The sequence below is a fragment of the Chamaea fasciata genome, unplaced genomic scaffold (assembly GCF_029207755.1).
Source record: "Chamaea fasciata isolate MVZ Bird 193981 ecotype frontalis unplaced genomic scaffold, bChaFas1.0.hap1 SCAF_8, whole genome shotgun sequence".
NCBI lineage: Eukaryota > Metazoa > Chordata > Aves > Passeriformes > Sylviidae > Chamaea > Chamaea fasciata.
Window position 1 is genome coordinate 33,845,691 of NW_027094093.1, and position 27,994 is coordinate 33,873,684.

General features: G+C 40.2%; 1 protein-coding gene across 1 annotated transcript in view; it reads right to left on the reverse strand.

The window, feature by feature from the left end:
• LOC136293576 (von Willebrand factor D and EGF domain-containing protein-like) overlaps positions 1-27,994 on the reverse strand; it is a 164,539-nt gene that overhangs the window by 19,127 nt on the left and 117,418 nt on the right. Inside the window, exons 21-25 of the mRNA XM_066190542.1 lie at positions 16,040-16,924; positions 7,860-7,955; positions 7,006-7,101; positions 4,652-4,747; positions 2,998-3,093 (exon numbers count right to left, since the gene is read on the reverse strand). Coding sequence (XP_066046639.1) covers positions 2,998-3,093; positions 4,652-4,747; positions 7,006-7,101; positions 7,860-7,955; positions 16,040-16,924 — 1,269 coding nt within the window. The remainder of the gene's footprint in view (positions 1-2,997; positions 3,094-4,651; positions 4,748-7,005; positions 7,102-7,859; positions 7,956-16,039; positions 16,925-27,994) is intronic.

The window sequence follows — 27,994 nt, forward strand, 5'->3', positions numbered from 1 at the left end:
TCAGTTAAAAAGGAAAAAAAAAACAACCTGTCATTGATGAGTTCTGTGGCTTTTAGTTTTAATTATCTCCTTCAATTGAGAACCTGAAGCTGCCAAAATTAAATAGGAGCTTTTCTTTCTCTGGCCATGCAGGTGAGTTGTTAAGAAGGAAAGAGAAATGTCTAAAAGCAGTGGAAACAATATCAACATATCAAACAATGAGCACTTGAATAAACTGCCGATTTGTCTACATTAGTATTAAGCTTACTCACTCTTTCTTGATAGGTTTTATTAGTCAGGTAATAATCCACCCCAAATTTCTAAGATTATAGACTCGGTGTAAGTACATAGTAAAGCTGATTTGCTGTCAGAGGTGTTTGAAACTACTAGAAATGTAAAAGTATGTAAGAGCACAGAAATTTCATATTCAGAGTGCAAAGAACAATTAAAATAAAGATGAAATCCTTCGGAAGGATTTTTTTTCCCTCAAAACTGTCACATTCATCATTGTGGCTAAGCCACCCGTACATTTCTCAGTGTGGGGCCACCTGGCAGCAACAGGGGACACCACTGAGCTGTGATTTGGGCCACAGGTTCACCTTTAGCAGCCTCTCTGACATTGTCCTGGTGATTCGGAAATGGGAGGTGATGCAGTGTTAAACTTCCAGTAAAGTTCACATCTGATCACAGCTTTGCTATCATGATATGTGTATTCTTTTTCCTCACTCTTTGTGTGGATTTTACAGCTCTGTGCAAGCTGAAATGTCCTGTGCAACTTGGAGCTCAGCTACCTTACATGGAGTCCTTGAAGCCTGACAGAAAATATGCTCAAATCCAGAAAACCCCCCCTCTGTAAAGCAGAAATATACTGCTTTTCCCCGATTCCTTCTTTCCATGCACTTCCCCAGAACGTCAGCAGAAGCACTGCACAAAAATTTTCCCAGCTGGATTTCTGAGCACTCAGGCACACAGCCCATGGGGCTGTCTCACCTCTGCACAGTCATCTACCCCGGGTGGCCTCAGGATTATCAAAATTAACTTGGTAGATGTATAAATACAGAAGTGTTTACTGCTAGTGACACTGCAGTCTGAGCTGTGTGATACTCAGCTCTTTTTGGAATTTCAAAATTTCTAAATTTTACGTGTTTTATTTAAGAAAAAAGGGGGTTGGGTAATGGGAATTCTTCACGCTAAGGATTTATTCTCCTCTTTTTTATTTGTCTGAGTTAGGAACACGTGTTTGTGTTTACACTTTTAGCCTTTCAGTGTGTGCCACACATACTATCTAATCCGCCAATCTAGTCCATGCCTGATGCGAAATGATATGAAATCATGCCTAAAAAAGGGGTGAGATGTGTTCTGCCTTTGAACTCTGAGAGGTTTATGGGACAGAGAGCAGCCTCCCACTGCTGGGAGCACTGGTTTTCTCCATTTGGTGGAGAAAAGTTTGCAAAGGTCAGCTGAGACTGACTTCTGCTGTGTCCTGCAGGCTTCTGCTCCAGAGGAGCTGCAAAATCTGGAACTTCTGCCAGAGGAGAGAGAAGTTATTCTATGTAACAACAATAAGAAGACAAACAGCTCTAAGACCAACTTCTTGTTATAAAATCTTGTGAATTATCAACTGCTTTTGATGGCCCTTGATACTTGTCCCATATGCTCTTGATTTTAGGCAAGAAAAAAGAAATATTAGTCGACATTTTTCACCAATTAGCAGTCAGTGGCCAGTAAGAATCAGCAAAAAGTAGTGTTTTCCTTCCACTCAATTTTCTCATCATTCATCACAGTCACAGGCCCCTTTCTGAAGTTTTTATAACACTAGGCTAAATAAACCAGACAAAATAGCAGTTATTGAAATAGAATGAAGGCATGGATCAGACAGAATAGAAATGTTTTCATCATCTCAAAAAAAAACATTTTTGCAGAAGATTATACCGAGATGGACAACAAAACCCGAGAAACTTTTGGAAAGTGGAAAGAAACCTGCTGTGAGTGGGTGGAGTTTGGAGGATTCCAGGGAGTGCTTTGCTAGACTGCAGCCATCATCAGTGCGCTTCCCTTTGATCTGCCTGGAGATGTGGCAGGGTGTTTAAAGCTGGAAACAGCACTTCTCTAATGTTCTCTAACCTCAAAAACAGGATGCCAAACATAAGGTTTTTTCCTCCTTTTTTCTCCCTCCAGCACATTCCTGCCAGAACAGACTATTCAATTGTGCACTGTGCGTCACGACCCTCCCTGCTGAAGGAGGGGAGAGCGGCAGTGTGGGGAATGAGAGGGCTTTTGTTGCTGCAGGGAATTTTTTACTGGCTTTTTTTTTTTTTTCCTCTGTGTGTGAGAGACATAAAATGCTCTGGAAATGTACAGATTCTTCCTGCCAAGAACGGTTGTTTTCACAGCTCCCCTCTTGCCAATTTCAAACTGATTAAGAAATAATATTAAAAAAAAAAAAAAAAGTTTTCACATACATATCCTAAACTCCCTGGCTGACAAATATTGTTGAGCAATTGAGTCTGTAAAAGTGCCAAAATAACCTATTTCCCCAGAAGAATTGAAGAATCAAATATTAATACAAATGGTAATGTGAAAAGGGAGTTTTCAGTGACAAGAAAAAATTCAAGATGAAGTGCTGTTAACCAATTACCTTAATGAAGCTGGAACTATGATGTTCTAATATTTTTAAGGATCTTAGTCAGCTTCTTGGCCTTTGGCTTTAATTTTTCCCCAAAAAATCTTCCATGCAAAATAATTAATTAATCTCCAAATATGAATGTTACTCATTTTGAGCGCTTGAAATATTTAGAGAGGATTGCAGCCAAATGTTCTCTTCCCAACTTCGACTCGACTTATTCTGATTAACAGGTTGGTTTTGAGTATAACATAGAGCTTTATGGGCTCTGGTAGAAACAGAGATGATCCCAGCATACATACAGGCTAAATGTTCTGTGGAACATGCGCAAAAAGGACAAAAGGTGTTTAGGTGTCAGAGAACTGTTGGAAAACAAAGGGAAATGTGTGACTCACTTTTCTGGCACCTCCTTCCAGTGTAGCCCTGGGCACAGGAGCAGACATTGGTGCGGACACAGTGACCACCGTTCTTACAGGGGGGAATGCAAACAGCTGGGGAAAGGAAAGGAAACGTTCTGTGAGCCAAAATCACACGGGGGATCCACATTGCCAAAACACAGGCTCCTTATTTAGGTGCCTCTGTTGGGAGAGCAGTTCACAGAGGTATTTTTCTTAGCTGGGGTAGGGAAGGTGTCTCTTCAAAAGGTGATTTGGACAGGTGATTTGCCTGGATGGAGATTGATTCTGTGTTGTTTGTGGAAAAAATGTGGGACATGATTCCTAGCACCCGAGGGTCTCTTAGATACTTGCAGTCAGAATATTCCCAACGGTGTCAGATTTTTAAGTCAAAGGGCTTCCTCAAGGGCTTCTCCCCATGAAGTATAGATCAGGGTTTGGCATTTGCTAGCTTGGCCTTGGTGCTGTTTCTTCCCCCTTTCTCAAAGAAGCAGAAGGAAGGGCTTTGATTTCCTTCAGCATCCCTTCATTATATCCTCTTATCAATTCCAGATCCATGAATGTGGATACTTATTTTCAAGTTTTAGCTCTGTCTAAACCAGAACACACTTGAGAGCAAAAATTTCAAATCTCCTAGATGATGAAAATCACCTTCTGTGTTCAAGAGCAAGATCACCAAGTTACAGTCTGTATCATTTTCACTCTCTCCTTCACCCCCAACATCACAAAAACAAAGAGTTTCCAGCAAGCTCCATTTGCAATTAGATTTTTCTGTGTGAATCATTCACTTGCAAAAATATGCATCAGGATCACATTCATCTTGGAGGGCCAGGGAAACAAAAGAGAGAGAGGGTAAGAGCAGAGAACTTTTAATGTTGCAGTAGTTTTGGTAGTAAGAGTGCATTTATATTCCCAGATTCAGGAGGAGTTACTGTATCCTACTATATATTGAAATACTACACATTGAAAAAAGAAAAGCAAGCGGTCTTTGCACAGGGGTCTTGCAGCTCCTTGGGCCCTAAGTTCTCTTTCTTCTATGTTCTGCCTGAGATACTGGGTCATTAAAGGGTTCATTCATTTGACTTCTGCAGCACAGAGGGAGTAAGAAGCCCAGGATACTGTTAGTCTCAGTTTAGAGCCAGGACAGGGATTCACAATCAGGTCCTGCTCAATCAGAGTAATATTGGATCAGATTTTTAAACAAGGATCTGATGAAGTCCTACAGAAGTTGCCCACCCACAGCACTTTAGGGTGGTCAAGTAGGGGACACTGTGAGTCCCATTTGAAGGTAAATTATCACCTGGCTTTGAAGCACAGCATAGTACACATCACAGGGTACAAAAATGAACAAAGTACTGCCATGCTTTAACATTTAATTGAATACTTCCTAATTAACGATGTCACTGACTCAGGTAGTTTTAGACTAATTATTTAGCTACCATTAATGGCAACACCAATAAGTTCTTACTTTTTCCCAATACCATCAGGAACAATAAAATGTGGATTTACGACAGACTACAACAACAAAGGAGCCCACGTGGTTATGACAAGGAGAGTGTCTGGATATATTTCATGTGGGGTAGGTAATGTTATAGGTGATATTTATATTTTGAACCTGGGCCCTTTATCAAGAAGATGAATAGAACTTTCTTACCTCTCTGGCACTGTGGCCCATAGAAACCAGAAGGACACGAGCACGTATTTGGCCGTACACAAACTCCTCCATTCAGGCACACAGGATTGCACACAGCTGGATGGGAGTAGGAGATCACTTTATGAATCTCTGATAATGAACTTTTTAGAGTAGGCACTCTTTTACTGCTGCACATGTCATTAGAATTAATATTTCTAGTGATACTGTGAAAAGTTTAATGCAACCCTTGCAGGTCAGTTGTGCTGTAACATTTATTCATGGTCGACACAGTGGGAGCATTTCAGTGGTGTTTTAGCATATCTTGGGAGATGAAATAGACTGTAATTTAATGTAATAATTTAATTTATTTCAGATGTATTCCTTTGATTCGCACAGTTCATTTCTTTCTATTCCAGTATTCTCATCAAGCATGATCCCAAGGTAGTAAATGTAGTCAAATAAAATACACCCTGGATAACCTGGAGATGAGATATTAATTGTTTGCTGCTTTGTCTGCATTCAGCAGAGCATTGTGGCATTTCCATGGACTTGAATAGGTGTGCACCCAAAAACCTGTTTGTTCTGCTCATTTAAATGCCAGTTCCCACAACACATTGGCCCATTCATCACCAACAAAACCACTGGCTGAGCTCTCTTTGCCTCTTTATGTATCTGTTATTACTCTAGATGTTACAACAGGCATTAGGAATTAAAATCTGTCTTGCATATTTCCATGTGGCAAGTACCAGACTGTTTTAAGAAAAAACTATTAGAATTTCAAATTGATTTAGATGGGAAGTCAGTGCGAGAAGAATAAGGAATCTGATAAAGTTTTCCTTGTAAAGCAGAGTGACACTTAAAACCAGGTTTTTTTTCCCCTTCTGTTGCCTTTGTCTTTCAGTATCATGCAGAAGAGCCCATTAAATAAATTAAATGCATTTAAGCTTAAATAAATTAAGGGTCACTAAAATGTTTCAGATGAACTAAAAAAGAAATAAAATGTCAATTTGGAAAGAGAGAAAAAAAAGTGAAATCGTAGTCTAGATGAGAGGATTTTCTGACTAAGGGACAGTCACTTATACAGTTAAAATGAATTGAATTCACTGCTGAAGAGGAATTTTGTTTAGTCTACTCATTATCCTGGCTAGTTCATGGATGTCCATGATCTTGTCAGTCTGTCAGAGTTTATATTTCCAATAGTAAACTCCTCTTTTGTTTTCATTTTTATACATATATTCTTCCTGAGATTCCTATCATAACACTTGAGGTGGGAAACCCCAGCAGTACCCACAAAATATTCTGTGCAGTGCACACGCAACAGTGCCAGAGAGGTGAGTCTGGCAGCCTTTCACCAAAGCTGTCAGCAGACAAAAAATATTCCTGCTGCTGTTATTCTGCTCTGGAAGTTACTGCTACGGTTGCTTGTTTTCTGTCCTTCTCTTGTGATGGTTTTGTTTAAAGCCGCCCCAAAATAAAATTGCAGAACTCCATGAGAGGGAAAAGCAGAGCAAGTGGGAACCAGAATAGCAGTGACAATCCCAGTCATTTCCTGTGGGTCACAGCTGGGCTGATTTATGTGTCCTCAGTAGGTCTGTCATTTTAACACTTACAGGAAGAGCAATCTCCAGGAGATGGAGGTTAAAACAACATCTCTCACCTTCCAGGAAAGGTAATGTAGGCTGAAGGTGTCTCAGTCATTTAATATTCACCATGGCAGAGGCAGACTGCCTCTGGAGCCTTGAGGTCTGGCACTAATTCAGGTAGTCCTCATCTTCTAATATTTCACTATTTTGCATGCCTCGTCCCAGGTGAGTGCTCTAGTTCCTGTGCCTTTGAGGAAAATATCCACCCCAGCTTTTAGGACTTTGATCCTGAGAGGGGTTCTGAGCTGACTTTGAGCCCTGACTAGAAATAAGTACCTAGTTCCAGTCCACACCTTGTCATTTTGTACTGATGGGTGGAGGTGGCTTTTTTCCTGAGCTCCCACACTCCTGTGGATGCTTTTTGTAGGTGCTCTGCAAGTGAGAGATGCAGGCAGGAGGAGCAGTGTGAATTCTGGCAGCGCAGAATGCTAAGAATTAGCTCCAGAATCACACAAGCTTAAAAAGCTGCAAAAAAGATTTCATCTGTAGGTTCCCTCTATAAAATCCTCAGACTTAGGTAAACATCTAAACTTAGGAATACTTACATAAACATCTGAACTTCTGAATAGTTACATAAACTCAAGGCCTCTTGAGGTTTTGCCCTGCACTTGGTCTCCTCTTCTTAGGCTTTAATTCTTTAAGCAACAATTCCCAGTCTGACCACTGGGCCGTGGGGGAACCACAGGGATTTTGGGGAGCACAGGGCAGGATCAGTCGCTGCCAACCACTCACCTGTCTCACAAGAGGGGCTGCTCCACCCATGCCTGCACTGGCACTCATCTGGTGACACACACACCCCGCCGTTGTGGCAGTGCCTGCTGCACACCACTGGAAAACACACAAAAGATCAAAATCTCTCAACACTAACACTGGTGCAGATCCTAAAGTTGCCTTATTACAGTCAATAACTGATAGTGTTGGGCCAGGAGGTAAACCGAGGGTGGAATCTGTCCCTTTCCTTGATTTGCTTTCTCTATTAGAAGGCACACACCTAAAATTCTTTGCTTTTTAAGTATTCCAACTACTCGGCTTCATAGATAAAATTATATTCCTCTCAAGGGCAACCTGATATTTAAATAAGCAGCGAGGTCAGTAATTATGGAGGTACACATGTTTTGCTGATATAGAAGGGTTTGAAGGCTGATTTTCAGATATTCTCTGTATTTAACCTCTTTTTATACCCGTATTGCAGAGTAGCATTACTCCTAATAGGCATGGCTGGTATTTGTGTTCTCAAAATTAGCATTACTACATTTGCTCACAATCTTAAATTTCATAAATATTATTATAAATAACATGCACCTTTTTTTTCTTCTATTTTTGTTTGTTTTCCAAGAAACAATTTTACTAAGGATATGTTTTAGGTGTGCATATTTTTGCATAATGCAACAATGCTGACGATAAATATATGCTCTGAAATAGCTACTGTGTTACTTCAACGCGTTATCCTTTGTATTCAATAATCACTTTAAGGGGAAATACGGGGGGGAAAAGAAAAAAAAAAGCTTGTTTTTTATTTTTTTCCCTTGTAATTTTCTGCTAGTTGAAATATGTAATGAAGAAAGCCTGAGTGAGTTCATACATACTTGTTTCACATCGAGGCCCTACAAATCCATAGGCACAGGAGCAGGTGTTGTGAGGCAGACAAGTTCCTCCATGCTCACACGGCGGCTCACACTGTGCTGCAAGAGTGAAACATGAGGGAAAAAATACACTTCAAATATCACATTCCCCGTGGTTACCAGCACAGCACAGGTTACTTCTTTCCCCATCCCATTTTATTAATCCAGTGAGTAATTTGGCTGAGGAAAACACTGCAGGATAGCAGTAGGTATCGCATTAGCAATACAGCACTAATGAGCAGCTGTATAAAGTCTGCAAGGGAATGGTTTTAACATAATCATATTTAACTTCTGAGCATGCACAGTTTAAAGTAGATACTTTGAAGGCTAGTGATGGATGAAGTGCAAATGCAGTTACAACTCAAGCCCTTGCTCATCCCTCTCTACAAATTTGCCTTGTGGATGGCCAGTAAGCCTTAACAGGTGTCAGAACTCACAATAAGGCAGAGATTGAGTGTCCCTTGTAGAAAAGAGTTGCGTGTGGATTTGCCACCAAAATGGCAAACATTTAAGCAAAAATGTTAATATTTAATGAGTAGCATGAGCTCTGCAGACAAAGCAGCAAATTAGATAAAGATTTCTCGACTTGTTGCAGGATGCAATGTAATTCTGTGGAAGAAAGAGGATGAGTGTGGAAAGGACTGCAGCTCCTGAAACAGGCTATTTGTTGAAGACACGGAGTTTTTTTTGAAATGTGGATAAGTTTGCATCTAAAAGCTTTATTGTACAGGGAGCCTGGAAATTTCGGACCCTTAAACCTAAGATCTAAGGCAGGTACCAGACAATTCTGCTTGTAACCCTCCTATAAGAGGTAATTGTGTATGGCAAATGCAAAAGAGGAGGAGGAAGATCAAGGAAGGGACAGGATGATCGCTGAAGGGACAAAACAGTCACAGAAGGGACAGGATGACCACTGACACTCAAAGGAGAAGCTCTGTGGAAGAAGCAGAGCAAGAAATGAGTGCCAAAGGCACCTCAGGCCTCTGGAAAGAAAAAAGACACCTCACATAGCAGAATGAAAAATATCTTCCCTTGTGTGTGGGAAGTGAATACAGAGAAAAATGTTGTACTTTGGCTCACTTCACTGGCAGAGTTCTGTCTTTTATGAGGGATATGAAGCTGAGCAAGGTTATTCCAAGGAAAAAGCAAAAGGAAGCTAACGAGACCTGAAACAAAGCATCTTTCATTTAAAGTATTGTTACATGCGAAGAGAACCTTAATGCACCACATTTTGTTCTTAAAGCTGGAAAATGGGCTGTGGAAATGGAAAGCTAAATGAAGGACTAATTCTTGGGGAGCCGCATAATTAAAATGCAGTTATTGTGTTGAAGACCTCCTCACCTCTTGTGATTGTCACCAAGCCATGGAATATGAACTTTGCCATCCAAAAAAATCAATGAAAGCCCTCACACATTTTCCAATTGCAGTGAAAAAGACAGACTACAAGAAGGTGCTTTTAAATAAACCATTTTCACACAAACAGCATTGAAGGAATGTATTTGGTATTTAACGGTGAAATTTCAGTGCCGCATTATATAACTTTATGATTTGACCTTCCTGAGAATAGAAAAGTTACAAGGTGTATTTTAGACCCTGACTGTATATGCTGAGAATGTCATTAAGCTAAATTTAGTTTCGATTGGGCTATGAGGTTTAGACATTTGCAAATCAACATATGCTTAGCTGAAATTCCAAGTATACATCTGTGGAATAAATAAAAAAAGAAAATAGAAGGGATAAACCCAAATCATCTTTCCCTGGACAACTAAATAGATATAGATAGTTTAGATAAGGTACTAGGAAGGAATTATTTGCTACGAAGAAGATAAGACATTGGCACAGGTTGCCCAGAGAAGCTGTGGCTGCTCCATCCTTGGAAGTGTCCAAGGCCAGGTTGGATGGGGCTTGGAGCCACCTGGTCTAGTGATTTCTTTGCAACCAGAAATTAAAAGCAGGTAGAGTTGGTTAATAATGCTTGTGTGGAGGTAAGGGGGTTACAAAACCTGGGGGAAAATGTACCACTCTTTTTGAAGTACATTAAATGCGATTGCCTTTCCTGTAGGATGATGGTTGCATAAAGCCTCCAGGTGCCTGAGTGCTGTGCCAAGCACGGTGACATTCAAGCGTATTACGCTTTATTTCAGCGTGGTTTGTGTGCAGCACTTAAAGTGTGTCCGTGTGAATAGAACACTTTCCATCTGGCCTTTGCACATTCTGAGATGCATCTGAACTGTCAGAAAAGAACATGGTATTTGGGATATTAAAACATTTAGCTCTTACTGTGACATTTAATAGTAAAATGTTTAAAACTGTTCTATTACTGGTGAATAGCAAAAGATAAAAACTGAACACTGGCTCCTCTGTGAGAGTAATATTCACTTAAAAGACATTTCCCACTGTAATAGAAATATGCTGCTTATGTCAAATTCTTTTCCCAAACTTCTATCTTTCATCTTCTGAAATGAATATTTTTTTCCATGAGCATTTGCTAAATTGTAGAAAGGTATTTGGATGTTTTTATACTAAGCGTTTTTGGATAGGAAAAAATAACAGCAGAGAGGAAAACATTGCTGCAAATGGTCAATCTTGCTGTCAAGTGTACGTATGTTTATGTTTACAATTTAAAATCTGGAGGTGGAAATGGAGAAGTGCATTATTGTTTTCTTTGAAAAGGCTTTTTGGGAAATATCCCCAAACTTCTATTTTCCATTAAAATGAGATCGTACAGTTTTTATAAGTTTCTCTACAACAACTTCAGGGGCACTCAGGAATACATGTTTTGCAGATGCTGTGTAGTTTCCCTGGTTTTCCATAGCCTAATCAGCAAATGTCTTCCAGGACGGACTTATTGCTTGGCATCTCCACAGTGAGTAACTCCTTGCGCCACCCACATGTGATGCCCTGGGTCTGTGCAAACAACGCCAGGCTTGGAGCTGTGAGAGCATTGCCTGCTTAGAATTTTGCACAAAGTCAGATCAGGACAGACTTCACTGAAGGAGAGAATAGTCTACCTCGTTTCGTTGTACATTATTTATTTCCTTTCAAAGATACATTAACTTCCTAAATGTGCAGATGAAGTTTTAATGTGCTCTGCACAAGGGTGGGGTGAAAAAAGAGAAAAGAAAGTTCCTAGGTTGCTGTTTTTTATTTTGGAAAGCTGTGGACTTAAGCGGGGTTTTTTTGCATGTAAGATACACCCATAAATGAAATGAAGCATAGGATTAAAGCATGTGTTACTGCAATTAAATTAACTCATTGCATATTTAAATAGTCCGGCAGTCTGGAGCCTGCTTGTGAGAGAAATGTCCATCATAGCAACTGGAATGTTAACAAGAGAAACTTGACTGAATAAATTGGGAATACAAATGCAGACACCAGTGCTGGTTAGGTTGTACCAATGCATTTTGTTTTGTGAAATGTCAGCTGAGTGCTCATCTGCAGGCAAAAAAAAAAAAAAAAAACCCAAAAAAACCCAAATAAAGTGGTAGGAATCATTAAGAATGGAGCTGAGCACAAAATGCCAGACTTCATTATGGCCTGTATCCATGGTGAGCTCCATCTTAAATACCATGGGCAGGTCTGATCCTTCAGCTCAGAAAAGTTACAATAAAAGTGGAAAAGATACAGAAAAAGAGGCAAGGATAAATGAACAAGTTATAGAAGAGGTTTTGTACAAAAAACAAGTGAATATATAAGGTCCTTGGGAAAAATATGACTTTAGGGTAGGAAACTGTGAAATCAGATGTGACCTGGAAAGGGTGAACGGGATAAAGTTCCAAGGCGTCACCGTGATGTTTTGGAGCACATGATCCATAACTTCTGAGAAGCTATTCCAAACAATATCACTGCATCTTTTCCACATACTGCCAGACAAATGCAGTTGACAGCTCTTGGAGATAGGGAAAGGACTTTTGGTTTGACATGATGGATCTTTTTGGGTATAAAATGTCAAAAACAATGAACGTGAGCTACCCACATTTTTTCCTTGTTTCATGCAGCTGTACATGGCGAAGTCCTAATGCTTTCCCAACCACCCCATCTCTCTGATAATTTTGAAAATTATTTGGTTTGAAAAGTGGTTTTGAAGTGTCAAGGCAATGCTGTGTTTTTGACTCTCGAGCAGAAAACATGACTCCCACTGTTCTAGACTTCCCACTACTTTAGACTTCCCCTTCTCTTAGAAAATACTGTACAAAGCCAATAAAATATTCCAGATTTTTACTGATTTAGCCCTCTTAAGAATATTTTTCTGAAGTATTGTAACTTTATCTTTCACAGGAATGCTGAGGCTCTTTTTTGACTGCTGAAATACTAGAAAGATACCAGTCCTTAACTGTCAACCTAACCCAAAATGGTTTTAAATAATTGTCTTTATTTTATGAAATGAAGACTGATTTTTTTTAATGTACAGTTTTAGTGACCAAACACTCCCTATCAAAAGAGCTTGGAGTCAGGGAAACAAAAAAAAAAAAAAAAAAAAAAAAAAAGGAGGATCAGAAATTCGGTTCAAAATCTTATGTTTCATCAGTTTTCAGGTCTAGCTCTCTCAGAAAGAAGCCCAACAACGATACCCAAAGCAGCATTTTTCATTGAGTTCAATCCTGTTATCAAGTGGAAAGGAAGTGTTCCACCTTAGGGCACCCTAAGGAGCTCCAGGAGTACAACAGCTGCTCTCAGGCAGTGCCATATGCACAGACCCTGGGGAATGAGCTGAGCCCAGAGAAATTACAGCATTTTCCCCTTTTCCTTGTCCTGTGGATGCAGCATCTTTGCAAGTGATGACCTGTGCACCTTGGTAGAGTGAGGAACGGTGGCAGGGTGACCAGGAACTGCTCTAGGGTGACTACCAACACTAACAAAGGTTTCAGAGTGTTGGGCCCGAATGTTACAAATCACTGCAGCACACATGCCACTCGTAGCACACCAGACAAAATGTCAGAAATGCTCTGACAGCAATCCTGTCTGGGCTCGTTCTGCATTATTACAGGGCTAGGTTTTTATTCAACAGGCACATGGAACTGAAATGTGTAAATCTCTGCTCGTGCTCTGGGACTCTTGCTGTGCCCTTTGGCAGGTGATTCGTGCTGTCCCAAAAACTGCTAGAAGGAGACTGTAACAATGCACTGGTTTTTACCGCATATATCCTTGGAAACGGCACTCAGAGTGAAAATTAGGTATTTAGCAACCTCCCTCATCACCAAAGGAATGCTTGGCTAAGCTTACTCCATAAATGCCAGAGAGGATCCTCTGCAGGAGAAAGTGTGGGAGAATCCAGTGGACTACAGCAGGCCTTACCTCCCCTACTTATTTTTTATTTTTGTGTAAGTGATGCTGACTGTCTCCAAAACACTGCTTTGAAATGAAACTTTTAAAGCTGGTGTGTTTGCCTGGGAAGTCTTAACATTAGGCTACTAATAAAAGGTTTTATTGCCTTTGTGCAGGAAGGAGAAAGAGCCTTGAGGGGCTGTTTCATCTCCCTTCACCTGCAGAGTATGTAGCTGCTGACAGAAGGAAAATAATCTGTAATTCTTATTACAGCAAAGCAGGAGGAGCAAAAGCAGGGTTCTACTTCTGACAGACAACGCTGATGTCAGTAGCAAAGGGAGTGATCCAAATGGAAATTGCTAAAATTGTCTGAAAATATCTCAGTATAGATGTCTGAATATGAGCCAAACACACTGACATTTAGCTGTGTTCTTCCAAGAGAAGGTAGGACGTTACACCTGATGGTCCCCAGGGGTTTCTTCCATCCTGTGGTCCTGTGAGTCTGTGACCCCCAGTGCAGGGTGACAAAGCAGAGGAAGAGGACTTTCAGCTGAACTGTGACAGGGAGACTGAGGGCCTCGTCCAGAGGGATAATAATATTAAAGATATAAAATGTGTTATGATATAGTTTAGGAAAGAAATTGGTTTTCAGGATGCTGCTTATGGTTTTTTTCCTACTAGTCCTCCAAGTCTGGTTTTGAATCTGCACATTTGGAAAAAAATAAATTGTATTTTATCATAACATACATACCACTTGGTAAAGTACTCCTTATTTTAGATTATTTTCAGATATTCTTATTAAACAAAGGTCACATCCCCTGAAGATCCATAGGTATTAAAACTTGCTATCAGCAGGCTGGTTCTTTTATCTCAAATTTTGATATGAAATAAGACGGTGACAACTATCAATTGTCTGAGTCTTTTGACATTTTTGCCCACTTGCCAAGGACGTTATGTTGAAGCCTGGAGATTTTGCAAATGTTGGTCTCCTCTAAGCTTTGATTTTTTGCCCAATATTTGTGCCTCCTGTTCTCAGAGGGCACTGCTGTCCTGAGGGGAGTTGGTGCAGCGTGGGCATGGCAAGGTGCTGATAGCTGAGGTCATGACAGGCCTTAATCCAAGAAATTACCCTCATTTTTCAACCTCATTTGTCATGATGAGTCGCCTTCACCTGACATGGGAAGAGACATCCATGGCTGGAGGTACAATGGGTGCTGTTCACAGCACTGGCTTTGCTCCAGGTACAGGTGTGTAGGGCGGCTCAGGATGGAGAAGAAAAGGGAAGGCACAGGCTAATTATAGAGTCAGGTGTCATGGTCAGTGACAAGAGACAAAAAAAGGATGTTTGTGCATCGTGTCATCAAGCCCTGAGATGCAGAATGATGTTGGTAATAAAGTATTTCATCCTAAGGACTCTCCAGGGAGATTTTCAGTAATACCAGGAATTGAAGTAAACATCTCACAATAAAAAGGCAAAGGCAGAGGCAGATTTACATTTTAAGGTAGATTTATGTTTTAAGGACTATACTGATGGGTCTACTAAACACACCACAGCCTTGTGTCCATAATGTAAATATTCATATATACAAGGGTGTGGTCTTCGAGGAGGGGCCTTTCTGTGGCCAGACTTGCTTTGAGCTTCTCAGTACCAGAACATTTTTGGTGCTTTTCCACCACTAGGTATAAAACAGAAGTTAAAGACAGACTCCTTTGTGCCAAGTAACTCTGAATCCTTTAGGAGGGGCATTTCAGAAATGTGCAAATAGGCAAAAACATGAAGTGCCCAAGATGATAGTAACCTTTCCTTGTACATCTTGTACTATATCTCCAGCAGTGCTCACAGCTCTGTGCGTGAAGGATGAGAGACCAGATGAGAAAGAGAGGGGAATGAATGATACAAATATTTTGCTTTGTGTGGTGGAAGGCCAGTTGAGATATCAGCTTATCAGAGGGATATCAGCCAAAGGTGTGATTAATGATAGCAGAGTCAGGGAATTCATTGCTTCGACTGAGTGCATAATCCTATTGTTTTATGGAGGGATTCTCAGGTGCCTAATAAATAGCTCAATATATTGTGAAAACCCTTCTGGTGCTGTACATTTCAGATGACAAGTTCAGTTTCATATTTAAGATAATAGATAGATATTTATAAGTAATTTTTAAGATATTAGAAAAATTAGTTCTTCCTAGAATGCGTTGTATAAAGAAGTAGAATCAATTTTACTCTTTCTCATGGAAATTTTATACGGTTCTGAATGCGATGACTTTAGTAGAATGAATCTGGCATTAAGCAAGATCACAATCTGTCCCTGGTTTTAATAGATTAGAGGGTATCAAATAAAGACGTCATTTTTGTTAGCAGAAAAAGCTGTTTCAAAGTTACAGGTTTTATTTATTATTTTGAAATATAATTGGTTTTGAAAACAGAATGGTCCCAGCCACAAAAAATCTCCAGATTTATAATAAAAAAAAAAAATTATAGAATTTGTGGGACCTGACAGTGGTCAGAACATGGATTCTTAGGCTCCAGGTAGTGCCTTGAAGACTGTGGGAAAGCCAAGGACAAAATTCTCTCAGTCTGGCCTGGGAAATCATAAGGAGGAACCCAAAACACCCTTGTAGATATCTCCCTCCTGACACCTGGCGTTTTTACAACTTGTTTACTGGTAGAGATGTTTACAAAAAGGTGGTTCCCTAAAGGACTAATCCTATTGTACTGAAACACTGTATAAAAAGAATCTTTCAATAAACTTTGCTATCAGCCTTCTGAAGAAATCGGAGTTCCACCTGTCATTACATGAACCATCCTGAATCGTAGCAATATAGAATTATTAGACTTGGAGTTATAAGAGCATTTTAAAGAGGATTTTGTCCCTTACCTTCACATGTAATTCCATCCCCGCTGTATCCAGGGGGACAAGGCCCACATTTAACCTCTCCATCTCCAGCCGGCTCGCACCGCACACCGGTGAAACACGGCAGGTCAGCACACACCCCTTGGTGGTGCGCCCCACTGCTGGGTTTTGGTGGCTCCACAGCACCCCTTGCTGTGCTGAACAACTTCCTGGCTGCTGTGGTGGGTGCTGGAAGCCTTGCTCTGGGAGCAGACCCTGCTGGGGCACCAGCACTCTGGGATGCAGCACCAAGGGAAGGACCTAACAAACGATGAGGGGAGGGGATGTGAGTGGCCAAAGGAGATGCTCTGGGCTGCTCTGTTGGGAAACTCTGGGCTGGTTTGTTCCTCAAGGCTGCAACTTGACTGAACCATCTCCTGGGAGAATAACCATGCCTGGAATGAGTCTGTGACCGTGCAGAGAATGAACCTTCATTTGTGTTGGGAGGAGGAGGAAGACGCCGTGCTGTAGTTTCTTTGTGATGCTTCAAATGGGGAGGGGGGTGGGAGGTCACACTGACAGCTGGGGCTCTGGGCTCTGGCCCCTCATGCAGAGGGGGTGTGAGTGTGTCACTTCTTTTCTCAAGAAAAGGTTGTTTCTCAGGTGCTGTGAACTCCAAATCAGGTTGTTTTTCTGGTGATGTCTGAGCTTGCGAAGAGTTCCTTTCCACTGGAAGGGATGGAATGTGAATGACTGTTGGGTTTCTTTCCAGAAGAAATGTAATATCTTGTCTTGGAATTTGGAGTTGGGAAAGAAGGGAAAGTACATTTCTTGATGTCTTAGATACATCTTCTTGGTGAGAGACTCTAGCATCTTCAGTATTTCCTCCAGGAAAATCCACATGCCTTTGGAAATATCTTGAAGGAAGATCTAGGGCAGAAAGAAGATATATATATATTAGCTAAATTTGCTGGTCTAGAGTTGAAGGGAACCACAGTGAACCTTTGGGTTTGGAGCAAACAAAAGAACATCAATTCTAGAAGTAAAAGGGTTAATTATCAAATGTGCTATGGGGAGGTTTATGCCAAGTGGCTTAGAAATTGCATGGGGTTGTCTGCTGTGAGTGACAGCAGCACTGATGCACAGGGAACTGCAGTGATGACACTTGAAGGGTGGCATTCAACACCCAGATGAAATATATTTTTGGCAGCAAGTCTCAGGGAAGGTCAGGCATTATTTGAGTTGCAGCACTGGGCTGACATGCAGAGGTTAAACTGCAGCCAAGCAAAAACTTGCTATGCTGGTTTACTAATTTTAGTTTACACTAGTCTGTGAGGTTTTGGTACTGTGCACCTTTTTTTTTTGTGGTGAATCTTCCAGTTCTTGACCTCCTGAGCCAAGATTTGCTTCTAATTACCTGCCTGTACTGCAATGCTGTGCTGGGAAATGCTCTGCAGGGCATAGCTCAGGGAGTTTGCATTCCAGCTCTTTGAGTCAAGGAGACAGAACATTGCAGTTTGGCACAGACAGATGCTGGCGATGGAGAAACACACAGTGTCAACATGGCCCTTGGCAAGGTCCTGCCCTGGAGAGGCTCCAGTGCCATCACACCAGTGGGTGACCCTGGAATGGCAAAGGGAGGTTTTAGGAAAGCTTTTAAAGGAGACAAATGGAAGAGCTTTGCTGGTGCAGTGTGCAGCTCCCTCCAGACACGAGGGGCAGTGTGTGAGGGAGGAGGCTGGTTTGTTCCTGTCACCCATCTGTCCCTAAGCCAGCCACCTTTTCAGCTGTGTAAGGAGGGATGATAGATGGGCAGAGGGGACTCTGTGAAGGGCCTTGAAAGTGGAGACGAGTAGTTTGAATCAATACTTTCAGGAAGATTAATGGCCATCTGCTGACGCTAATGAATGGAGGAGGCTATTTTTAACTGATTCTGGCATACTCACTCTGTAGGATATGGAATATATTGGATCCTGAACAAAAACCCTCGCTTGGTTCTGGGGTTAACCCCATGCAGGATGCCCCTCTTTCTTTTAAATATAAATATTAATTGCTTTCTAAAAACTCCCCTTGATGGAGATCTTAACCATAGTTAGCAGGGAAAGAGATTTAGATGCTTGGCAAGGGTCAGATGAAAGTTGGGGCATTGAATGGACCAAAGCAAATCCTGGCAGCCAAAGCAGTGTTTATTTAGCTGATAAATAGTGTCATTCTGCTGGCAGCTGATGAGTTTCTATTGCCTTGAAGCACAATGTTTTGGAGATTTACAATGGCACTGGATCGAGCTGTGGCCATCAGCAGGTAAATACATGGTATTTAGTGGAGCAGAAGGCAAACACATGGATTTCAGTATCCAAAGTAAGGCTGGTGAATGATGAGGGACACAGAATGGAAGAAGAGAGATGAAGAAGCAGGAGGACATCAGCAAAAACATGGAGAAGGCAAAGGATTTTTAAAAATGAATGAGTGAGAGGAAGATGAAAGAAGTAGCTCCACAGAAAATTATCAGTAGTAGATGGTCATTATAGTCCCTAGAAAATTCGATTCAGGTACCAGAAATCAACAGGAATGACAGGGAAAGGCTGAATGACCTCTCTGGCAAATTTCTGAAATGAGCCCTGATTATAGCTTTGAGTTCCTTCCACTGTGTCATAATTAAATGGGTTTTCCTCTCAATTAAATTTGAGTAACTAGTAAGGGGATCAGACTGACTACCTGAGAGAGGGAAATCTTTTATTTCTTTAGCAGATGATAGAGGTGAGGTACCCATCCTTCAAATAAACTTCATCTTTCCCTGTATGGGGCAGCATATTTTTGGAGTATTTCTGTGACAAAGCAGCTTTTACATCTCAAATACTACCAATGAAGAGTAGTGACACATTTTTGTTGGTTATTCATTAGGATATATACTGATAAAGGCCCCTCAGCTACTCTGTAGAGGTGACCTCGTAAGTTTTTGGTGTCATTCAAGGGTGTTGACCAAAGTGTCCTCTCATCTTTCATTGTTTCAGATTTTTGCTTATACTGATAGTGTGCAATTTAGTTCAAGTAAGAACATGATAGATTTTTTCTAGAATATCTGAAAATTTCTTTGTGCAGCCTTCCAAGGATCTAAATAAGCTAAAACAAAGAAAGCAAACCAAAAGAATGCAGACTCAGTTGTCTGTAGTCAGCAGCTTTCTCAAATCCTGCATTACTTCAATTTATTTTCCTTGCTGTTGATCAATATCTTCAAATGTATAACCCATTATCAATTCAAACGGTGAGTGTGTGAATCTGTTTTTCCCTGCTACGCCAATATATGACTGCATATTGGACTGGGTGAAATCACCAAAAAAACCACAACAAGGTGAACTGCTCAAGGTTATAAAATAGAACAAACCCACGTTTTCACCACCTTGTCAGTATTTCTGTCCATACTAGCAGGGAGATGTGGAGCAGTGGGATAATTGAGTTTATTTGTCACAGAAGTAGATAAGAGGTGGAGATGCTGCTGCTCTGCTCCAGCTGTGCATGGTAGGACCTCTGTTCTTACTGATGGACTCCCCCACTGCAGCAGAGCATCATTCCTGTATGGATCAGATCCCAAAAAGACAGATTCCTCTGTTGACCCCCTCTGGGGAAGATTAGAGCAAGGGTGACAGAGAGCAAATTTCTGTGACACAGGTTTAACATCCCTCATCCAACTTGACACCAGGGCACTTTCCATCCACGTGGTGCAGGAGCCCCCCAGGCTGTGACCCTCCAGCCTCTGGTTCTCCCAGGGTTACACATTAAGCTCACAAATCAGAACTGTCACAACCAGCCCCTGGTTCTCCAGTGCCATCACAGTGTTGCTAAGGCACAGCAAATCTGTAGTTGAAGAGGCTCGAGATCATTCTGAAGGGAATAAAAATTACTAAAGCTGGTGGAAACAGCCATTCACAGAGAAGGTACTCGACATCTCTTAAACTCAGGGTGAGATATCAACATTCTGAAACAGAGAAGAAATCCAATATATTTTTTTCTCTTCTGAGTTGATGGTTTATTTGGTTGGAGTTTTTTTTTACATTTACAGTCTTTCTGAAAAAGACCAGATCCAGACTTGAAATAAGAGAAGTTATGTCCCCTTCTGACCCCAACTATTTCTGCTCCCAGTGAAGCAGGAAACATTTCACACCCCGCCTAGCACAGGGTGCACCAGGCTGGTCACCATATTCCTCGGTGCCGTTGCCCCACATCTTTGCTGGGCTTAGACTTACACACCATCACACTGTTCTTCCCAAGCCACGTGCCTTGGAGACAGCCCCATGCTGACCAAAACTGGCACCTAACACTTCAAACACTTGCTTAAGCTGCCTGCAGATATCAGTATTTATCACCTTTCCACTGCCATGCTTCTCTTTGCAGCTATTAGAGTTAGAAACTTACCCTTTTGGGTTTTAAATAGGAGTGTAACTTTTTATTTATGTAATGACTTGAGCATCACCATGTAATCTCAAGTACTTCTCTCTCTTTTAATCTAATAAAATGCCCCAAACCAATTTACTCTTCAGGTGAAGATTGGCTCCTTCTCCTTAACAAACTCCTCTGGATGGGGCCACTTCTGCCTGTCACTTCAGAGGATTATGGGCACCTTTAATTCTGCTCGAGTTACAACTCCTTCAGAATTCTGAGAACAGTTTAAGGATTCATTATTAACACAATTCAATAAATTTACAATTTGTGTAGTTTTAGAGCTATTAACATTTAGTAGTACCTGCTGTCCAGCCCATTTCTCATTCAGAAGAATGTTGGCAGAGAAATGCTCTTTTGACATATTACACTGTGTGGGTCATCATTTAAAATTTGAAACATCTACCAGCACATAAATCTTGTTTAAAATGTCAAGAGAGAGCAGAAAAATTACACTGGTCTAAGAAGTCTTGTTACCAGAGTGCTAAGGATATTCCCATTTCACTCTGTATGTTTCCATGTTAATATTTTTTTCTGTTTTTACTGAGTGAGAAAAGGGAAACAAGAGGAGCTGTCAATAGGATGCTCCAGGGAAATTATGGTTTTTTCATCAATTCTTAGTTTCCTTTTTATATTATTATGTTCTGGCATTACTTTCTTCTCTACTCAGAGTGTGTTTAATGCCTAAATCTCTTGTTTTGACAGCCAGTCATACCCTAACGTCTTCCCTCTCCTAAACATTCAATAATACAGTTTTGATTCTCCCTTCCTTCCTCTTAAGCATCCAGAAGTTCCCCACATTAGATGTTGGGTGGAATTTCCAGTCAACATACCCTTTCTCCTACAAGTGGCAACTCCCAGAATAAATTCCTCACCTACTTTAAGTGAAATACAGCTTCAACCTCCCAAGTTTTACAAAGAGTTACTTCCAGGATTATTTTTGTAGCATCAAAAGCATTTAAAAGGCTCATTGTGACTGGGATATTAGTGTAAATTTAGAGAGGAGCTTAATTTTTTTGGCCTAATGATCCCTCACATAATTTTTCATGTAAAAAGTGGAAAGTCAAATGTGTTGTAAACGTGGTGTGCCTCACATCCCCACAGCTCAGCACAGGGCAAAGAAGTCACATGACTCTCTATCCATCTGTACAGGAGAATTCAGTCCTTGTGCTCTCAAACCACCACTTCTGTGATGGGTAAATTTACTCACTTGATGCTTTAATGATGAAATTAAAAGGTGAACATCTAGTTCACTGTCCCTGAGCTCTTTCAGCCTGATAGAAAATGAGATTGCGTCGCTGAAGTTGCTGTCTGGTGAGCAATTTTCCTCCCCTTCACCTACCAAAATCATGAGCAACAGGGAATAGTCTGTGGGCTCTGCATCACTCAGCCACTTCTGATTATAACAACTCCTCTGCTTCAGACTCTGCTTGCCAGTGTGGCTGCAGCTGCACATGCACAATTCTCTAACACCATTCAGAATCTGCAAGGCAAATTTGTCCTCTGTCAATGAAATACAAAGTCATTCTGCTCGAACACAACACTTTTGGGGAGTAGAAAACCTGGGATCTTCAGTCAGCTCGCCCACTAAACCTTGTTTATGAGTCTTTCTGGGTTCAGAGTAAATGATTCCCACAAATGGAAGGGGGTCTAGACTCTGCTCTCAAGGAGGTCCTTTCCTTTTCCAGTTCTGGTGTGTTGAAAATCTATGTGAGTATACAAGAAAGTATTACCTGAGTGTGAGGTAGTGAGTTTGCTTATGTCACATTAAAGGTCATTTATAATTTTTGCATCACTGTGCAGCTCATTTGCTTCAAGGTTTTCAGAACAATATAATTGATGTCTCAATTCATTAACTGCTGTCTTTAAAGGAAATGGGGATTCTGAGATGGCTGGCCAAGAGAGAAACAGTTCATGAACATACAAATGTTGTTATCGACTACTTGACCGAGTTTTCAGTTTTATCTAAGATATGTCAAGGAACACATAAAGATTATTCCTTTCATACTGAACAAATACAAAACAGTTGTCAGAAAGATTTTGCTAAGGTATAGCTCTTTTTTATCAGGAGTATTTTTCTATTTGTAAAATTTTTCAATAGAAAACATTGTGATTTAGAGTTTAAGAAACAGAAGAACCTTTCCTGATGTTTAAGGGAATGTGGAGATTAAAGAGTAATTATGAAGATTACATGACAAAAAAACCCTAAGAACAAAGAGATGGGGCACTAATACTACCTTAGTTTATATTCATTTAAGCCAGATTTCTCACAGATTTAAATGATCAACTCCTTTTTTGGTCTCCTGGGTAGGTAAGAGTACTATTAGGCCATGAGCTGGAGTCCTAGAATGACACTTGAGTCTCAGACTGATAAAACAGCTTTAAAAATTAAATTTATCCTAATATATCACATTTCCCCCTATTATGTGGATCTGCTTTCCAAGTAAGATTCTTGGGACAGGACATCATATCCAGGCAAAGTGGTGGAAGGTGATTAACACAATGACAGAAAAAATGGGTCTTTGAGGACAACAATGTATTTTGAGCTCTTGGTTTTCAGACTCTTTTTTTTTTATTTCTTTTTTTTTTTTTTTTTTTTTTTTTTTTGGTGGATTTTTTAAAATTTCTTTTGTGATTTTCTTCTGTATGTTTTCAATACAAATTTTACCATCAGGGTCACCAGAGACAGCATTTAAAGAATTACTGATTGCAAAGATATGAGCATGCACCCCACACACGGATATTTTTTTTTCCCTTAGCTACCAGCCATCTCCTTTATCAGTATCTTTTATTTTTGGATTGCCTATGGAGGTTTATAAACCTGCTCTGTTTTTACAAACAACGTTTTCTCAAACACCTCTTCTACCTACCAGTTTATTTCAAGATTTAACTGAAAACTTCCCTCGTGTGGGTTGGAAAAACTCGGAATGTTTGCTGTGCTCTCACCCCTCGCACAGGAGCCGTGCTCCTCTCACTGCTTTGCTGCCAGATCTCCTTCCGTGCTCTTTATATTCCTTGGGTCTTACCTCTTCTCTGCTGCTGTTTTCAGAAGTGCTCTTCCTGTGCTTTTCTATGAATACTCAGCCAGGAAAACAGGAAGAGGAGGAGAAGTGTGGTTGTGTTTCAAAACACCCTGGATCACCCACTTAATCCCCTCACCGCTGTTTTATCACCCTTCCTTTCATTATCCCTTGTCCATCTCTCAGGGCTGAACTTTTACCTCTCCTCTTTTGTGTTCTGCCTCCTCCAATTACTGGAGCCTGAAACTACATTATTTCAGCAGCTACAAAGATGGTGTTAAGATAGAGTTCATGGAACCAAATTATATTTTCTATTCAAGAATTGACAGTATATTTTACTTCTCAGAACTGAGATAGATGGAAAAATTAATAGAAACTGTGTTCTTATCTGATGATGTCTCATGGGTCTTCAGACTCTCTCATGGCATGAACGGGTTGATAGATATATACAAAATAGGCTAAATTAAGGCAGATCTTTTCTGAAGCATCCCTGTCTAATTCTCTGAAATATCTATGTAGAAGCCTTTAGAAGAGTAATAATAGATTATAAAGAAAGTTCATTTCTTCAAAAGAAAAGCCATAATATTTATTCAAACAAAAAATAGCTGAAATAGTTCAAAGTATTTCAGCAAAAAAAAAAAATAGCAAAGAATAAATTAGTGAAACACTTATTTTATTCAATTCAAGAAATAAATGGTCTCAAACTATAATTATGTTGTTTTGGGCTGTAAACATATAAAAATTGAGTTATTTTACATATGAAAGCCAAGACACGAAATGAACTATGCCTTACTGGGAACCAGTAATGCATCTATTTAAAAATCGTGTTTAAATACTCTCGGTGAAATCATGCTTTTATGGAATTCTCCACAATTTCAACTGATTAGTTTGACAAGCACTTATACTTTCTTCCCAGTTTAGAAAACAAAAGGCAAGGAATACCAATAATAAGATTTCAGACTTTATGGCACAGAAGAACTTAGCTTGTTCTCTTTGAGAAAACAAAGATTGGACTAGATATCTTTTGAGGTCCCTTTCAAAACTGTTATTCTGATTCTCTGAAATCCTAAATCTAATGTATTATCAGCATGGGCATTGATTTTCTCCTCCATCCCAGAGGATCAGTTGCCCTGTGTTAGATATAGGCTGTTGCTGTATCCCTTCAGGAATGAACCAACTCTATTCATGTGATGTGTAATATTTGGGGCAAAATTCACATGATCTGGCAGTGAGCATGCCCTGGTTCTGCAAGAAAATATTGTGAAGTGGGTGCTACCTTTATATACCTGTTCAAAACCAGTGAGATGTTTAGGAACCGGTCCTAAATTTGTCCTGATCATGATAAATTGGTATATTTCACAATTATTTTTACCCCTCTGTACTGTGTTGTGTTTTGTGTTGCTCACAAGTCCTTTCTCTTCAAATCCTTCTTTGCTTTATCCCTTAGTGGAGAGACTCTGGTGTTGCATTAATGGGGTCAGGATATTGGTCCAGTCTGAGTTACTTCCAGTTCTAAAGGGGCCTTTAAGTGCCTTTAACAAAACAGCAATCTTGTCAAATTTGTGCAAACAGGGTTGGCTCCCTTTAAAAGCTGTGTGCTATTATAGCTGGATGATTAAATGAGCCTGGAAATTCTAAGAGGAGATAATCTTGCTCTGCTCTGTCAATGTAAAAAACTACTGAGCCTGTGTCCTGTGTAGATTATTTGTTGGAGACTGAGTTGTTATTATCACTTAAAAGTCATGATGGCCCAGTGATTGCTTAAGCAAAAGGTGGCACATTCTTGATAGGAGAGAAATGTAATCTGTACTTGATATTCTGATTGAATGTAAATATTATTCATGGCAGATAGCTGAGTCCTCTTCCCTAGTGGTTTTATGGCTTGGGCTTCATTGGTCTTCTATTGCTGAGCTACATCATTTCCTAAATATATCATCTGTATTGGAAGCACTTAACAAGTTCTGGATTGACAGAGTGTATGGATCAGTGAAGCTGGAGACCATTTATCTTCTAAATTATCTAAACATATTCTTCCCACTGTGCCTACTTTGGTTGTTATGTTTGGGTCATAGCATAAACTGTAAAGGTCTCTTGGTATTTTTCTGAAAATACTTAATATTTTATGAGGTATCCTTAAGGAAGAGAAAGACATCAGAAAGACTCTCTCTGATTCCCCTCCTGTCTTGATAAGTACAGGAGTGGATTTCCACTGGCAATTACAGACTCAGAGGGCAGGAAAGGGTCAGAGCTTATGTCCAAAATGCCAGGCTGATCCAGGCCTCATGTGAAGATTACTGGTATGCCATTTGCAAAACTGACTCTTTCATAAGACCAAATTTATATGGAATGTCTTTGTGTGGCATTTCTAACCCCATTTCAGTTGCCGTTTCATCACATATCCCTTGAAGGAGACATCATCACATCACAACTAGTCCATCTGAAAAAAGTGTACATTTTGTCCTGAAATACACTGAAACAGTGTTTATGAAAGGGATCAGCAACTCCCACCTTGCATTCCAAAGATGAATTGTGGACAGAGTTTCCACGGCCTGAGTTAGAGCTAGGAAGCCATCACCATTCAATGCTTCCCAGTTTTGGAGCCCACAGGCAGAGCTGAGAGCTGTTACCACACAGAGGCAAACCAGAGTATCCTTTACTGTTTGTTTAGTGTTTCTGTTTTGTCTTTGCAAGGGTCTCAGGAAACTCCACAGCTCATGGCTGCAGCATCTACATCCCTGCCTTCACAGAGGTCTCATTACTCATTGCATAAACCACGTCAGGATGGGTTAGTTACTCTTTGCAAAGCGCCCTCTGAATGCTGAACAGTGCTTGCCTTTTATCTACACCTCCTGGTGCACACACATCTCGTGTTTAAAAGTCCTGTGTGTGATGTGCTTGCCTTAACAGGTTTTTTTTTTTTTTTTGTCTTCCAGGAACTGTGCTCAGCTCAGTCCATTAGGATAATGCTCATTCAGTGGAGTCACTTATGATTTACACCGGGGTAAGTGAGACTGGAATCTGGGCCTTGATCTTTTTAATGCAAATTCATCAATTCTGTTAGATAAAAGATGAAAGGAATCTATTACATTCTTCAGTCATCTCTTGAAACAAAATCATTTTATTGGTTCCAGGCAGTAAGAAGTCCCTATTCCTGCAGTTAGCTCCAGACATGAAACCTTGGGTTAGTGACAAAGCTCTTACTGGAGATATTTATTTTTCATGGATAGTGATTAATGATGAGTGCTAATAATGACAGAAGGGATTTCCAAGTTAAACTTTAAGAATGCAGAACTTAAGGTTAATATGTTCCTCTGGTGTTTGACTGAGCAGTATGTGTTTAAAGACACACACATTCTTTTACTTCAAAACCTTTTATTCTCCTTTTAAATCCACACCTTTATGTTGATCTGACAGTGGTGCAAATGAGAAGGTGACAGAGGTCTCTCTGATGTAAAATCAAAGTGAATTCAGATGCACAGTGCAGATACTGGAGGAGTGTGAAGCACAGAGCACGTAAACATAACAAACAGCTGCACATGCAAAAGTATAGCAAGTGCCAAATGTCTACAATGCTGCAAATTAACTGCTATGACAGGAGATCTTGCAGTGGTGTTCTGAATGGGAAAGCAGAACTCAATTACAGAGATCATAAAATCACCCTCTCCCTTGATCTTCAGCTGCCTAAACCAGGAGAGGCAGAAAGAGCTGGCTCTGAACAAACAATTTTTTATGGGTGATGGATATGGCACCGCTTTGTCCGGTAAAATTGCTGATTTACTAATAGTTAAAAAATAAATCCTTTGTGATGACACCAACCTCTCTAACCTGCTAAAGAAAGTGCAAACAGATGGGTATCTGTGTGACTGTGAGTGATGAAACCAGTCTGGAGAAATACCCACAGCGCCTGACGAGAACTAATATTGCAGCATGCAGGAACATCACCAGCATCCCCATTAGGATATATTCATTTTCTTTGTGCCAAGAGTATGACCAATGATACTGGGTGGTTTGATTTAATAGATCTGCCTCTTCCAGCAAAAAAGCAACAGATATTTTATACAAAAGTGAAATGTGCCCAGGGAAGCCTGGACAGATTTAAATTCCATAGGCTTTCCTCTTTATTGCAATGCCAGCACACTTCAGGGACTTTTGACCCTACTAGTAAATTTTTAAATAAATGTAGGATACCTGCTTTATGGGTCTGAAAGGGACAGGAATAGCTTTTTGTTTCTGATAGGAGAATCTGTTTTTTTTTTTTTTTTTTAAATTAAAAAAACCCCTTTATATGTGAAATTCCATACAGACTTTTCCTTAAGACTGTTCTGATGTACTTCAAGAAAAATTGCAACCAAGTCTGGTCAGTTTAAAATGGTACAAACTACAGATATAAGCCAGGTAAAATATGTAAGTGAGAACAGAATGAGGCCCTGCATTTTTAGAGCAGATAAATGTAGCTCAGAAACTTATTTTTAGAGTTACATAGTTTGCAGTAAGTCAAGCACTTCAAGAGATGAATACCCACCACATATCAATGCTGAGGAAATGG